Here is a 13,262-nt window from a genome sequence, read left to right as displayed (position 1 = left end):
CGTGACATCCCCCACACTGACTGCCCTGAGATGAAAGCTGGGAGCATTTGTAATGATAATCAGCTCTGCTCTACTTTACATAGTAGCTGCAGAGATCAGTGTCAATTATATGTCTCAAAAGAGAAAGTCCATTCTAAGCCTCCTCTCGAGAGTCGTATTCTTTTTTTCTCTTGTATGATACCTCCTACTTTTGATTGGTCATTGTCATACGTGGGAAAAAGTACACGCCCCTCAGATGGATCTCTGCTAATGACTTGTTGGCTTGTTGGGCTTAACATAAATTAAAATAAAAACTTTACTAGCTAATATCTCCGCAATAGAGATGAGAAATTAAAAAGTAAAACATATGTTTTATTCAACTCTGCAGCCACTATTCCATGATGTGGCCAGCTTAACAGTCTCAAACTGATGAAAGGTCGTCTTTAAAATGAACCACCGATAACTTGCGGCTGGTGTAGGAGAGAGGTGGCACAATAAAGCACAGAGGCTGAGGTTCTGAGCCCTAGATTACTAGGAATAATTAATTTATAATTGAAATATACTGTATTGATGTAAATACTGCAATACAACTTCTCTGTTACAAGACTTAATTATTAAACATGTCTTTGGATTTATATTACTTTGAGGGAAAGGCGATGGCATCAAATTTCCATTTCAGATCTGAAAACAAAGAATACATTGTGCTGCTGCATAAATACATTGCTGGCAGGTTTTCAATTTGCCAATCTAAGCATAGGAACTGTGGAGATGACAAGCTATCAAGGGAAATCTGAGCAATCTTAAAAAGGCAAAAAATGCCCTGGTATAGCTGAGACTCTGCCAGTGTTGTATTTAAGTGCTTCCTGATTACTTTGTCAGCAAGGAATACGATCATGTAATGGCAGACCCTTTCTCCAAAGGTCAAATGCATTTGTGTGTTTATTTCTCTATAATGTTACTTATTGGCTATGGTCTCCATACTACAGATTAGTGGCCTACTCTTTTTCAATGTCAGTTAGTGGACTGATCTTCACTTGACCCTCTAGGCAATTAGGAGGGGATGCCTGCTCTGAACAGTGATTATTTTTAAATGCAAAAAAGCAGTTAAGTGCATACAAAGAAGTCAGGATATATACAAAGTTTATATAATATACAAAGACAAGACACTAAGATGAATATGTTTGTAAAATTAAGGCTCTTCCTTTAGGATAGCGCTGCATGAAAGGAGAGCCTAGCTGTGCGTTTGCAGCCAGGTATGTCTGTCTCTAAAATGCCATGATGTTTGAAAAGCCAGCCCGGGCACCATAGTCCAGCACTTCTCCCAAACACCTCTGTAGTTGATTGACCGGTCTCCCCTATATACACACGGGAGAATCCTATCAATCAACTAGAGAACTTCGTGAAGAAGTCGGTACAGTGTAGCGTCATACTTTTCCGGTCTCCCCTTATATTCTCCATTCGGCCTTTCAAAGTATTTTGTTTCAGAGAAATACATATTTGGCTGTAATCACGCAGTCAGGCACTGCTTTATGCTGCACCCATACTCTCCAAACAGGATCGAATTCAGACATCCATTTTTATGTATATGGGAAAATGTCAGACCATCTATCATAAGTGTACTGGATCCGATTTTTATCCAATTTTGGACTCTGTATGTTTTTATCACCTGTGTGGCATCTCTTTTTCTTGTATAAAAAAAAAATGTTTCTAAGCTTCTTCTATCTATTATGCAGTAAAAAAGGACAGCACTAGGATGCAACACAGATGGCATTATAGTACTATCTGTCATTATGACTTTCATTCACAAATTTACCTCTGTTTCTATATATTAATAATCTTGATTTTATTTACTGATGAGATGCTGCCTTTGTCTCTGCATAGAAAATCAAATAAATTGTGTTCTTATAGTGGGGTGGGGAGCCCACTCCTACACATGAGCCCACCAGGGAATTTACCTTCTCCCCTGTGGGCCAGTCCAAGCCTCGATATAATTACACCAAATGTTCTTAACTCGAATTACAATCTACTGTCATTTCGTATTACAACCTGCTGGCATTTATCTGTTTTTCAGATACCGGATGATGTTATAATACTATGGTGTCAGAGGGGTTGTGTTGAGGGCATATACTAGTGCAATATAGACCACAATTCTTTGGGCACATTAGCTTGTATAACAACAATAAATAGGTGTATGAGCTGCAAAAGGATTAGACACTTTATTGAGCAAAATCCAAAAACCTGTATTACATATATTAATGGCCATTAGTAATGCATACACACATTTTATGAAATGCTTTCTGGGAAAGAACAGTAACGATTATTAAAAATACATGAATGGTTTACCTCTGATGAAATGTGCAGACACAACAGATATGCACTGATCGGTGACATAGTGGTAAGAGGTCTAAGTGAAGAAAATGGAAACATCATCTTTGTTCTGTTGATGTAATTTTCTGATAGATGTCTTGTCTTGAATTTCACATAATATGATTTTGGTATTCTATTATAAGGATCTGTCATTTACTCAGGAGAGAAAATTGCTAATTTGAAGGTTGTATATTTTTTTTACATCATGAAGGCCACTGCATAACATTTATGACCAGGGCTTCCTTTAGATGTGTGTTGCCCCTTTACAGACAAATTGTCATTGCACAATGGTGTCCCTTCACATTTATCATCCTGTAGTTTGTACCTTATTTTGTACTTTGGATGGATAGCTGGGTAATAACATAATCATTTTCCTATGTTTCTTGTAATTTGGGGGGCTAACCCACATTTCTGTTGGGCTTATATGAGAGTCAAAACTTGAAAATTTGCTTCTGGTTGAGGATGGCACTGGGGTGGGCACAGGCACGGCTGGGTTTAAATTAAACTGGTCTTTCTGAATGGAGGGAGGCAAGCATAGTGGTTATAGTTAGGTATGAGCAGACCTGTGGATGTTCGGGTTCATCAGGTTTGACTGAATTTTAGCCCAAAGTTCGGTTCGGGTACCATAACTCTACCCGATCTTGAACCCGAGCCTGAACCTCATAGAAGTCAATGGAGACCCAAATTTTGTTACTGTGAAAGGACACTAAAACGCACTTCCGGGAGAAGTCTGAGTTCGGAGTTCAGCACCGGACACTAGGTTTGGGTTCACTCATCTCTAGTTATAGTCTTTCATTTGAGGGTATAAGCTTAATGACTACTCTACAGTGTTAGTACAGATGTCAATGGTTACACTTCAGTATTGAGGCACTGAGCTTGGCGGCTACACAACAATATCAGTAGTCTCTCAGCTTGCTTTTTACGCTACAGTACTATGGCACGCAGCTTGGCCGTTATCCTACTTTACAGTGGCATGGAGCTTGTTGGTTACATTAATTTACAAGAACAGTCTCTTTTACAAACAGCAGGTGATAACTGCAACCACAAACACAGCTTAGCAGTTTTATTGTGGTCAACTATCACTGTATACCTTGAAGTAATACAATAGTTTATACCCAAAACAGTCCAGATTAGCCCTCTTTAAGCAACAGTCCACAACATTTATTCATAGATGCAGGGCATAACAACGTGGAAAAAGATACACTGCAAGTAGATCTCCTGATGCAGGTCTCAGTCTTCTACACTGCCTGAGGCCAATGTTAATTTCACTGTCTAAAGCCATGGTACAGCTTGATGTCACAGCCCAGTCTTTTATATTGTCTCACACTACAGCACCAATTCATATTACAGGTCACTGTCTCTATTGATTTCTCAAGAACGGTATCTCACCACATGGTCCCAGAAAAGTCATTCTGGTGCAGTCAATTCCGGCAGGTCACTTTAGGACATAACTCTCTGCATATGGCCGAGATCAAAAATTTAGGCCAAAGTGTTCCTCCACTTCTGAAATCACCTCACAGACAGTTGCTAGTGAGATGTCCATTCCCCTGGTCCATCTGTCAGCAGGCTCTATTACTGCAACAGTCACAAGTATGTCTGAATGTCTTCCCAATGCTCTATTTGACCAACAAGTGCACCATTTGGTGGCTACATTCTGTCAAGTATTTAACACTAGGTGTTATAGGTCCTAAACTTGCCTAAAACACAGCTTGTGCAGTGCCACAATCTGCGTGTCCTGCGCACATGACCTGTGATCTCAACCAACCTGCATACCTACTAGAGTTGAGCAAAAAGGTCGATCACACAGGTCAATTTATCTGGCGGACTATATTTATAAAGGCATAGTTAGACATTTCCTCTGAAGGTGCCTGGTTACTTTACTTTTGATGATTGTCAATTTTCACTGAACAGACCTCAAAACTTCTGCACAGGATACGTTGCACTATGCTCCTAAGGACACCAGCACCAGCCATTGAATTGGTAGATGGTACAGTCAAGGGGATCTTTGCAGATAACAGCTCAGGTGAATTTGGATTTGATTAGAAAGGAAAGAAAGAGGGGCACGGGTTCCTTGACATCATATTTGGTGATGATAAATGGACATGTGCTTTCTATAAAAATAATGTTTTTTACACTTCTGTAAAATTTGACCAAACCCACTCATTTCAGCAGGTTTGACCTACTGTCTAATGTGTTTGGATATCTACTGAATTTCCACCATCAGATGATGTTGGGGTAGATAAGGCTTACTCATCTCTCCTCATGAAGCATTCAACTGTCTAAGGTGTATGGGGACCTTAACGCAGAAAGCCCTTTATTTTCAGCGCGTACCAAAGATTTAGAGCCTCTTTGTATACAGCGTTAGTGTTGTTGTCATTGTTGTGGCTATTATAACCATTGCAGCCTTAAATTTTGAAAGTTTTTTTATCTTAATATCTTAAAAAAAATCAAACACTTGTAGCTTGTGCAATCTGTATTGTAAAAAGCCCTTATATTGGAAGCTGCTACATAATTTTTGTGTCCTTAAGACTTCAAGGTCCAGCCGAAGTCCAGTTGCAAAATCTGTAGTACATTCTGATGTCTTAATGTTATTTGCTTGACCTTCGTGCTCTCTCTTCATATGGAGGCACTGGATCCTGATAGATGCTGATGCAAGAATCGCTTGATGCCTTCAGGATCGCCTCTTCATATGGAGGAGGTAAGCATATAGTTAGAAAAGAGGCATCTGGTACCAGTGTACAGTACTGAAAAGGCTCTGTACTCCACGGTAAAGTGGGGAAGAAGTCCATTTCTCTGTCTGGAAGATTCTCCTGGAGACTTATAGCAAAGATTTGGCCTTGTGGGATTTTACGCCGGCACTTCCGATAGAGGAAAAGTGCACAGAATCCTATTACCAGCAAAGCAGTTGTGGGGAGTATGATACATAAGAATGGCTGCAGATCTTCTTTGGTGGAACTGACGTGATTGTGATGCTTGCTCTGTTAAACAAAAGAAGGAACACATTATTTTTTTCACATTAAGTTATAGGCATTCTGGAAATTTTACGCTTTGAGGCATAATTGTGCAAGACGATAGTCCCATGTAGTATTTATACAATCGCATAGCTTGGCTTTTTTGAGTGTCAATAGGGTATTGAGGAACAGAGTGGCGTGAAACTAGTTATCAAGTGTTTGTCTCTATTTATTGCTAATGACTAGTGTGTAGCGAGCACTAAAATGCTCGGGTGCTCGAAGCTTGGGCCGAGCTCGCCGTGATACTTGAGTGCTCGACCCGAGCAAAGAGCCCAATGTTAGTCTATGGGAGACCCGAGCATTTTTGCGGCAGCACCCCGGCAGTCTTTTAAAAGCCTAACAAGTGTCCAAAACGATAGTGACAGTGCTCAAATGACATGGGGACAGCATGGGGATCGCCCCAGGAAGCATTTCTGACCCCCAGGTCACTGCTGTCAACAACGTGGTCAGAGGTATTAAGCCACTTTTACGGGCTCACAATAAAACGAAACTGAAACTGCTTTCCTGTGAAATATGTTAAGGAACTTCCTTTCCAGGGTAAAGACTTGTGTATAAGGTAAAATAAATAACCCCAAAAAAAAATACTCCTCCACACCTTGGGCTATTTTCACAAGTAGCATTTTTTATGCGTTTTTGCAGTTTTGTATTGCTTTCAACCGTGACAAATCCATTCACCGGGAAATGTCATTTTAACATTTTACAATCTTATCTGGCCATGTGCTGTGTGACACATGCATATGACGCGCCCCCTGGGCCATGTTCAAGGGACACCCGGAGCCGGATCTGGATAGGGGTAGGGGTAGTAGTCCTTGTGGCGGTGACCCGGTCCGTGCCCAGGGTGGTCAAACTAAGTGTGTGGCAGTCTTTGTAGATGTTGTTTGAGTGTCGACTACGCCACCCGTTGATTGCGGCTAGGAGGCCGCCGCTGCAGAGCAGACCGCTGAGGCCGGTGGTAGGTTTGTGCAGCAAGGATGGTATAACCCCCAACGGGAGGGGTATGGCCTCAGGGCAGCAGATGTGGAAGTTGGTGGTTGTGATGGCGCAGCAAGGAAGCTCAGAGACAGGTGATGCAGTTTCAGGGTTTTTACTCACAGCTGTTGCTCCGGTCACTCCGGCCTTGAGTGACCACCTGAGCCGTGCTGCGTCCACCAGGTGTGGGACTCGGCCAACTCCCAGGCAATCCAGAGCGTGGTCCTGAGCTCCCTTCTCTCTCTCTCTCTGCTGGCCGTTCCCACCAGGGATCCACCTTTGTCCGGCTCCCTCGGGCCTCTTGGTGGTAAAACCTTCTCTGGCTTTCCTGACCCTATTCGTGGTGTGCCTTCCTGGTGAATGTGGTGAGGGTCGTGGCAAAACTTAACCACGACCTTCGGTTCCTGGCTAAGGATCATTAGCCTCTGCCAGTTAGGGTTCCGGTACCCGTTTCTGCCAACCCTTCACCCTTTTGGTTTACTTCTGGGATCTCAGGGTTCCCTCTTGTCTTGTGTCTCTGGGCCTTTCTTCCTCCTTCTCTCCACTACAGGCCTGGCCCTGGAGCTGGGCCCAGCCGGAGCCACAGCTCCCTGTCAGCCCTCCTGGCTGAGCTCCTCTGCTCTGCTCCTCCTCAGTCTGACTGACCCTGTCCTAAGATGGTGCCCACCATATATACTCCCTCTATGTGTGAGCCCAGGTGACTAGCACCCAATGGGCTCCTACCTCTATGCCCAGAGTCCCTCCCCTATCTGCCCCTACACTACTGGGATGTTCCTCCCCCCCTCCCACTCCAGCCAGGGACAGACGCTGTCGTACCTGCACATCTAACTGGTGGGAGTACCGTAGTTCTGTCCCCCGGAAATGGGATGAGTGTAGTGCATGCAGCTGTCTGAGCTCAGTCCCACACTCCATCCTTACCCGGGAGTGGAATACCACACCTCTGGAGTGAGGTGCAATACCCCTGTAGCAGCCGAGTCCTCAGGGTGCTACACATACAGTGCTGAAAAGACATGAGAACAGCATAGGGAAGACCCCTGGAAGTGACTTGCCCCCTGGGCCGTGGGGTACCCGGAACTGGGCTTCTATGCGATGCTGGTGGTAGTAGTGGCAACCCGATCCCGTGGCTCAGGGTGGTCAGACCAAATTGTGGCAGTCTATTTATCAGTGTTTTGAATGTCCGACTACGCCACCCGTGGATTTCGGTCAGGGATGACCGCCGCTGCGAGGCAGACCACTGAGGCTGATGTTGGTGTGCAGCACAGGGGTAGGACAACTCCCCTCGGGAAGAGTGTAGCCTCAGGGCAGTGTAGGTGAATGCTGGGGGTGATAGTGCCGGCCGCAGTAATAAGAGTTCAGAGTTTGCTTCAAACAGTCCAGGGTCTTTATTGTAGGTATTACTACTGACCCAACAGGAGTACCGGTTAGGAGTGGACCTGGGTATATGAGAGCATTCTGGCAAGCCCCACTGGTCAGGGTGAGTGTGAAGGCCTACCGTTCTCTCTCTGCCCTTGCTGACTATCCCCCTTTTCGTGGTGTAATAGCCCACGTCCCTGAGCTGGCCGTGTACTTCGCCTGTATGGCTTGCGACTCGGGCCTTAGGTACCTTTTGCTTCTCCGTGCTGTACTGGTCCCTCTGTGTGGCGGAGCCTCCAGGCTTCTTAGGCCAAGGGACCTGAAATCCCTCGCGGGTTGGTTCTCTGCTGCTGGGCTTAGAACCCTGACAGCCTCGGACCCCAGTGTCCGGTGGTGATTCTCTCAGCCAGGACCGGCTCTCGTCACCTCTGTCCCTGGCTCGCAGTCTCTCCTCTGCCTCACAGACTCCTTGGCTACAGCTGAACTGTCCCTCCTTCTCTGGGACTAGTCTCAGTCCTGAGCTAGGTCGTCCAGTTCTCTCTAACCCTGCCCTCAGTTCCAGCTTTTATAGGGGCAGCCAGCTCCCCCTACTGGCCTGGGACAGGAGGTGCAGTATGTTAATTGTCCCTGACCAGGGAACCTCCCTCCTGCTCTCAGACACAGCCTTTAATATTTGTTGCAACCAGGCCTGGGGTGACACAGAAGCATCTCTGACACCCAGGTCACTGCCTAAAAGTGTGCCCATCAGAAGTGATCCTTGCCGCATCAGAAGATGCAGACTTGCAACTATCCCCGTGCAAGTCCTTGTCCCAGGGCAGTGTTCAATTGTACCTCCCCCATTCCTTGCAATGCAAGCGCAAATATGTGTGACACCCCAGGGGTCTGGTTGCCACAGTAATAGAGATATTATGTCTGAGAGCAAGTGGGAGGTTTCTCTGGTCAGGAGCCCTAAGCATGCAACACTGCCCGCCCAGACTTGGGAGGGGAGGAATCTGCCCTTATAAACTGGGTCTGGGGCGGGATTAAGTCAGTCAGAGCCTGGAGTAAAGTTCCAGACACAGGAAAAGATACATCAGGAACTCTGTAGGAGCAGAGGCAGAAGGCCAGGGGCTGTGAGCAGAGATATAGCTCGCCCTGGCTGAAGTTACTAAAACCGGACACAGGAGTTTGAGGCTGTGGAGACTGATATATACCCAGCAGCAGAAACCAGCCGGCAGGGGATTCCAGGTCCTCTGGCCATAGAAGCCCGGAGGCTCAGTCACAAAGAAGGGACCAGCGCTGCCATCCAGGAGCTGAGGCTAACAGAAGGCCCCAAGTCACCAGCCATACGGGTGAGCACCACACGGTATACTCAGGGACGTGGGCTACTTGTAACCGCTGACAGCAAGGTAGCCAGGTAGAGTGCAGATAAACGGGGAGGCCTACAACTCCACCTGGCCAGGGGAACTCCTGCTTGCTCGCAGACTGACCAGGCCCCTTATACTAGCCAGTACTCCCGGGAGGGTCTGCCTTGTACCATCAGTAAAGACCCTGAACTGCACCTCACGTCTCTGTGATTCCTTGCCGCACCAGCACCATTAGCACTGGGACCCTCACACCATCACTCCCATCATCTCTCACATTAGCTGCCCTGAGGCAATACTTCTCCCGTGGGGAGTTATCCCATACTCGGCTGCGCAAACAACATCAGCCTCAGCGGTCGGCAGCACAGCGGCGGTCCCCACTGACCCCACTGTCCCCGCAATCCACGGGTGGCGTAGTCGGACATTTGATATACATTAAGACTGCCACTGGTTTGACCACCCTGGGCACGGACCGGGTCACCGCCACACGGAGACTACAACCCCCAGCATTCTACAACAGGCCCGGTTCCGGGTTCCCCTGCACAACACAGGCCCAGGGGGCGCGTCAACTTTGGCGTAGTCGGCAGGATTTCGTGCCCGTAACCACCGGGTACTGCGTGCCAGAAAAAGAGACTTTTATACTCACCTGTGGTGAAGTTTTCCGCCGTCCAGAGTCGTTTCCCGCCATCAGACGCCATCTTGGACCGTTTCCCGCCGTCTTCTGCCTTCTTCCCGCCATCCGCAGCTGCTTCCCGCCTTCGGACGCCATCTTCGGGACGCCGCACGGGAAGAAGAGGGGCGTGGACGCCGAAAGCGCGTGAGATCCGAAGCTCCGCCCCACGCTCTGACGCTGCGCAAGGTCCTGGAAGGGAGGAAGAGCGACGCTGACGTCATCGGAGCGCGACGCCAGGTCCTCAACCCCGACGATCGACTGCGGAGCCGCGGCCTATGGAAGAAGAGCATTGCAAGGTAGGCCACGGTCCACTAGGGGGGAGGAGGATGCCGGATACCGAGGGGAGCTCCACTGCCACAGCCACCGCCAGCGCAACCGCTGCAGCAGTCATGCCATTCACCATGCCCTATATCCCGGGGGCAACCTGGCTACCCCAGTACTCAGGGGAGTCACATACTCTAAATGACTTTAGAGAAAGACTTGATAGCCTCTTCCAGGTATACCCCCTCACAGAAGAGCAAAAAGTGAGCATCCTGGAGGCCCATTTAATCGGGGCAGCCCAAAGGGAGGTAAAGTCCTGGCCACCTGGGAGGAAGAGGACTTTCAGAGAGATACTAGCCCGTCTGAAAGACACATTTGATACCCGCACCTCAGCCGAAATAAAGCTCAGATTTTACGGGTGTAAACAGCGGGCACATGAGAGTATAAGAGACTATGCTCTAAACCTACAAGAGGCCCTGAGAGCCATTAAGCAGGCAGACCCTGACAGCGTGGGAAATGAAGATAAGCTGTTGACTGAACAATTTATTGAGGGTCTACTGTCCAATGCCCACTGAACCCAGTTGCGGGCAATGGCCTTACAGGACCCTGACCTGGACTTTGCACAGTTCAAGGACAGAGCCATCCAGGTGCTCCGAGAACCGGCACCAGGTGGCGCTGTGACCCACAGGCACCCTGCTATCACTTACCACCAGGAGACGGCGCCCTTGTCTGCAGGGCCTGTGGGAGCTGATGCGCAGGCTTTAAACAGTGACCCGGCTACAGACCTGCACCATCAGGTCCAAGAGCTGACTAAGAGCGTTGCCGCGCTAATCAGAACTGTGCAGTCTTTACAGGTCTCTTCTCCAGGAAAGATCCAGCTGGCATTCGGACCGGAGGACGTCCCGTGGCGCCGACTGAGGAGGACCCCACCGGCCAGAGGAAGACCCAGCGACAGATACAACGAGGACGGACGACCCATCTGCCGCCGCTGCAATCAATACGGACATGTGGCAAGGTACTGTCATTTAAACGGGCACAACCTGGGGTAGAGGGCCAACCCCCAGGCATAAGACCATCAGGCCCATCAAACTGGCGTGATAAATACGTAGGGGGACGTCCAATCTTGCCTGTGGTACTGGATGGCATTCCTATGAGTGCCCTTCTAGACACTGGGTCACAGGTGACCACCATCCCGTACGTGCTCTTTAAACAGTACTGGAATGACTCGGACATAACCCGCTACTCAGATGACGACCTGAGTATCATCGCCAGCAATGGTCAGCCCGTGCCGCAGGTGGGATTCAAAGAGGTGACCATTAAGATCGGTAAAGTCGAACTGGCGGCACAAGGACTGATTATAGTGGACATAGACCATCATGAGAGTCACCCTAGAATAACCTTGGGAACTAATGTGATTGAAAATTGTCTTGCAGAGGTGATTCTCATTTTACAGCAGGTTGCCAAGAACGCCAGTTCCGGCCAGCAGCGTGTGCTCCAAAAAGAGATCCGGGCACTGATGAAGCGGCAACAGGTGGAACTATCTGGTGGTGAGATAGGTAGCGTGAGAATGTGTGACCCGTTCCCTATTGCCATGCCCCCAAAAAGTGAGATGATGATTTGGTGCCGGGCAGCTATTGGTCTAAGACAGGGGTCTCAAACACGCGGCCCGCGGGCCGCATGCGGCCCCTGAGGCTGCTTTATGCGGCCCGCAGGCACAGACCCCTTGACGATCCCGACCTGGTCCAGGAGGAGCCGCCGACAGCAGCGCTGCATTGCCGCACAGAGACTGTTTCCCAGCACTGCATTTCCAATGCCAGCCGCTGGCCAATCAGAGGCCAGCAGCTGATATCTGCGTGTCGGCGCAGCGAGTATGACGTCATTGCCATATGCAGATGTCAGCTGCTGGCCTCTGATTGGCCGGCGGCTGACATTGAAAATGCTGTGCTGGGAGACAGTCTCTGTGCGGCAATGCAGCGCTGCTGTCGGCGGCTCCTCCTGGACCAGGTCGGGATCGTCAAGGGGTCTGACTCTGTGGTGCCTGCGGCCACATCTGCTGGAAGGACGCCGAGGGAACGGAGGACAGGTGAGAATCATCTTTTTTTTTTTTTTATGTGTGTGAAGAACAGCACAGGGGGCACAGAGCCACAAGAGGGGACCTGGATGGGGCACATAGCCACAAGAGGGGACCTGGATGGTGCACATAGCCACAAGAGGGGACCTGGATGGGGCACATAGCCAAAAGATGGGGACCTGGATGGTGCACATAGCCACAAGAGGGGACCTGGATGGGGCACATAGCCAAAAGATGGGGACCTGGATGGGGCACATAGCCACAAGAGGGGACCTGGATGGGGCACATAGCCAAAAGATGGGGACCTGGATGGGGCACATAGCCAAAAGATGGGGACCTGGATGGGGCACATAGCCACAAGATGGGGACCTGGATGTGGCACATAGCCACAAGATGGAGACCTGGATGGGGTACATAGCCACAAGATGGGGACCTGGATGAGGCACATAGCCACAAGATGGGGACCTGGATGGGGTACATAGCCAAAAGATGGGGACCTGGATGGGGCACATAGCCACAAGATGGGGACCTGGATGGGGCACATAGCCACAAGATGGGGACCTGGATGGTGCACATAGCCAAAAGATGGGGACCTGGATCTGGCACATAGCCACAAGATGGGGACCTGGATGGGACACATAGCCACAAGATGGGGACCTGGATGGGGTACATAGCCACAAGATGGGGACCTGGATGGGGAACATAGCCACAAGATGGGGACCTGGATGGTGCACATAGCCAAAAGATGGGGACCTGGATCTGGCACATAGCCACAAGATGGGGACCTGGATGGGACACATAGCCACAAGATGGGGACCTGGATGGGGTACATAGCCACAAGATGGGGACCTGGATGGTGCACATAGCCAAAAGATGGGGACCTGGATGGGGCACATAGCCACAAGATGGGGACCTGGATGGTGCACATAGCCAAAAGATGGGGACCTGGATGGGACACATAGCCACAAGATGGGGACCTGGATGGGGCACATAGCCACAAGATGGGGACCTGGATGGGGCACAGAGCCACTAGATGGGGACCTGGATGTGGCACATAGCCACAGTATGGGGACCTGGATGGGGCACATAGCCACAAGATGGGGACCTGGATCGGGAACATTGCCACAGGATGGGGACCTGGATGGGGCACATAGCCACAGGATGGGGACCTGGATGGGGCAAATAGCCACAAGATGGGGACCTGGATGGGGCACATAGCCACAAGATGGGGACCT

General features: G+C 49.2%; 1 protein-coding gene across 1 annotated transcript in view; it reads right to left on the bottom strand.

Annotated features, from left to right (window-relative positions):
• Positions 1-2,176: 2,176 nt before the first annotated feature.
• Positions 2,177-13,262, bottom strand: part of SMIM28 (small integral membrane protein 28) — a 36,960-nt gene continuing 25,874 nt past the window's right edge. The window contains exon 2 of the mRNA XM_073673238.1: positions 2,177-5,324. Coding sequence (XP_073529339.1) covers positions 4,935-5,324 — 390 coding nt within the window. The 3' untranslated portion in view covers positions 2,177-4,934. The remainder of the gene's footprint in view (positions 5,325-13,262) is intronic.

This window comes from Phyllobates terribilis, unplaced genomic scaffold (genome assembly GCF_046119375.1).
Source record: "Phyllobates terribilis strain yellow unplaced genomic scaffold, ASM4611937v1 Scaffold_3__8_contigs__length_932513732, whole genome shotgun sequence".
NCBI lineage: Eukaryota > Metazoa > Chordata > Amphibia > Anura > Dendrobatidae > Phyllobates > Phyllobates terribilis.
Note: the sequence above shows the minus strand (reverse complement) of the source record. Positions and strands in the feature narration are given on the sequence as shown.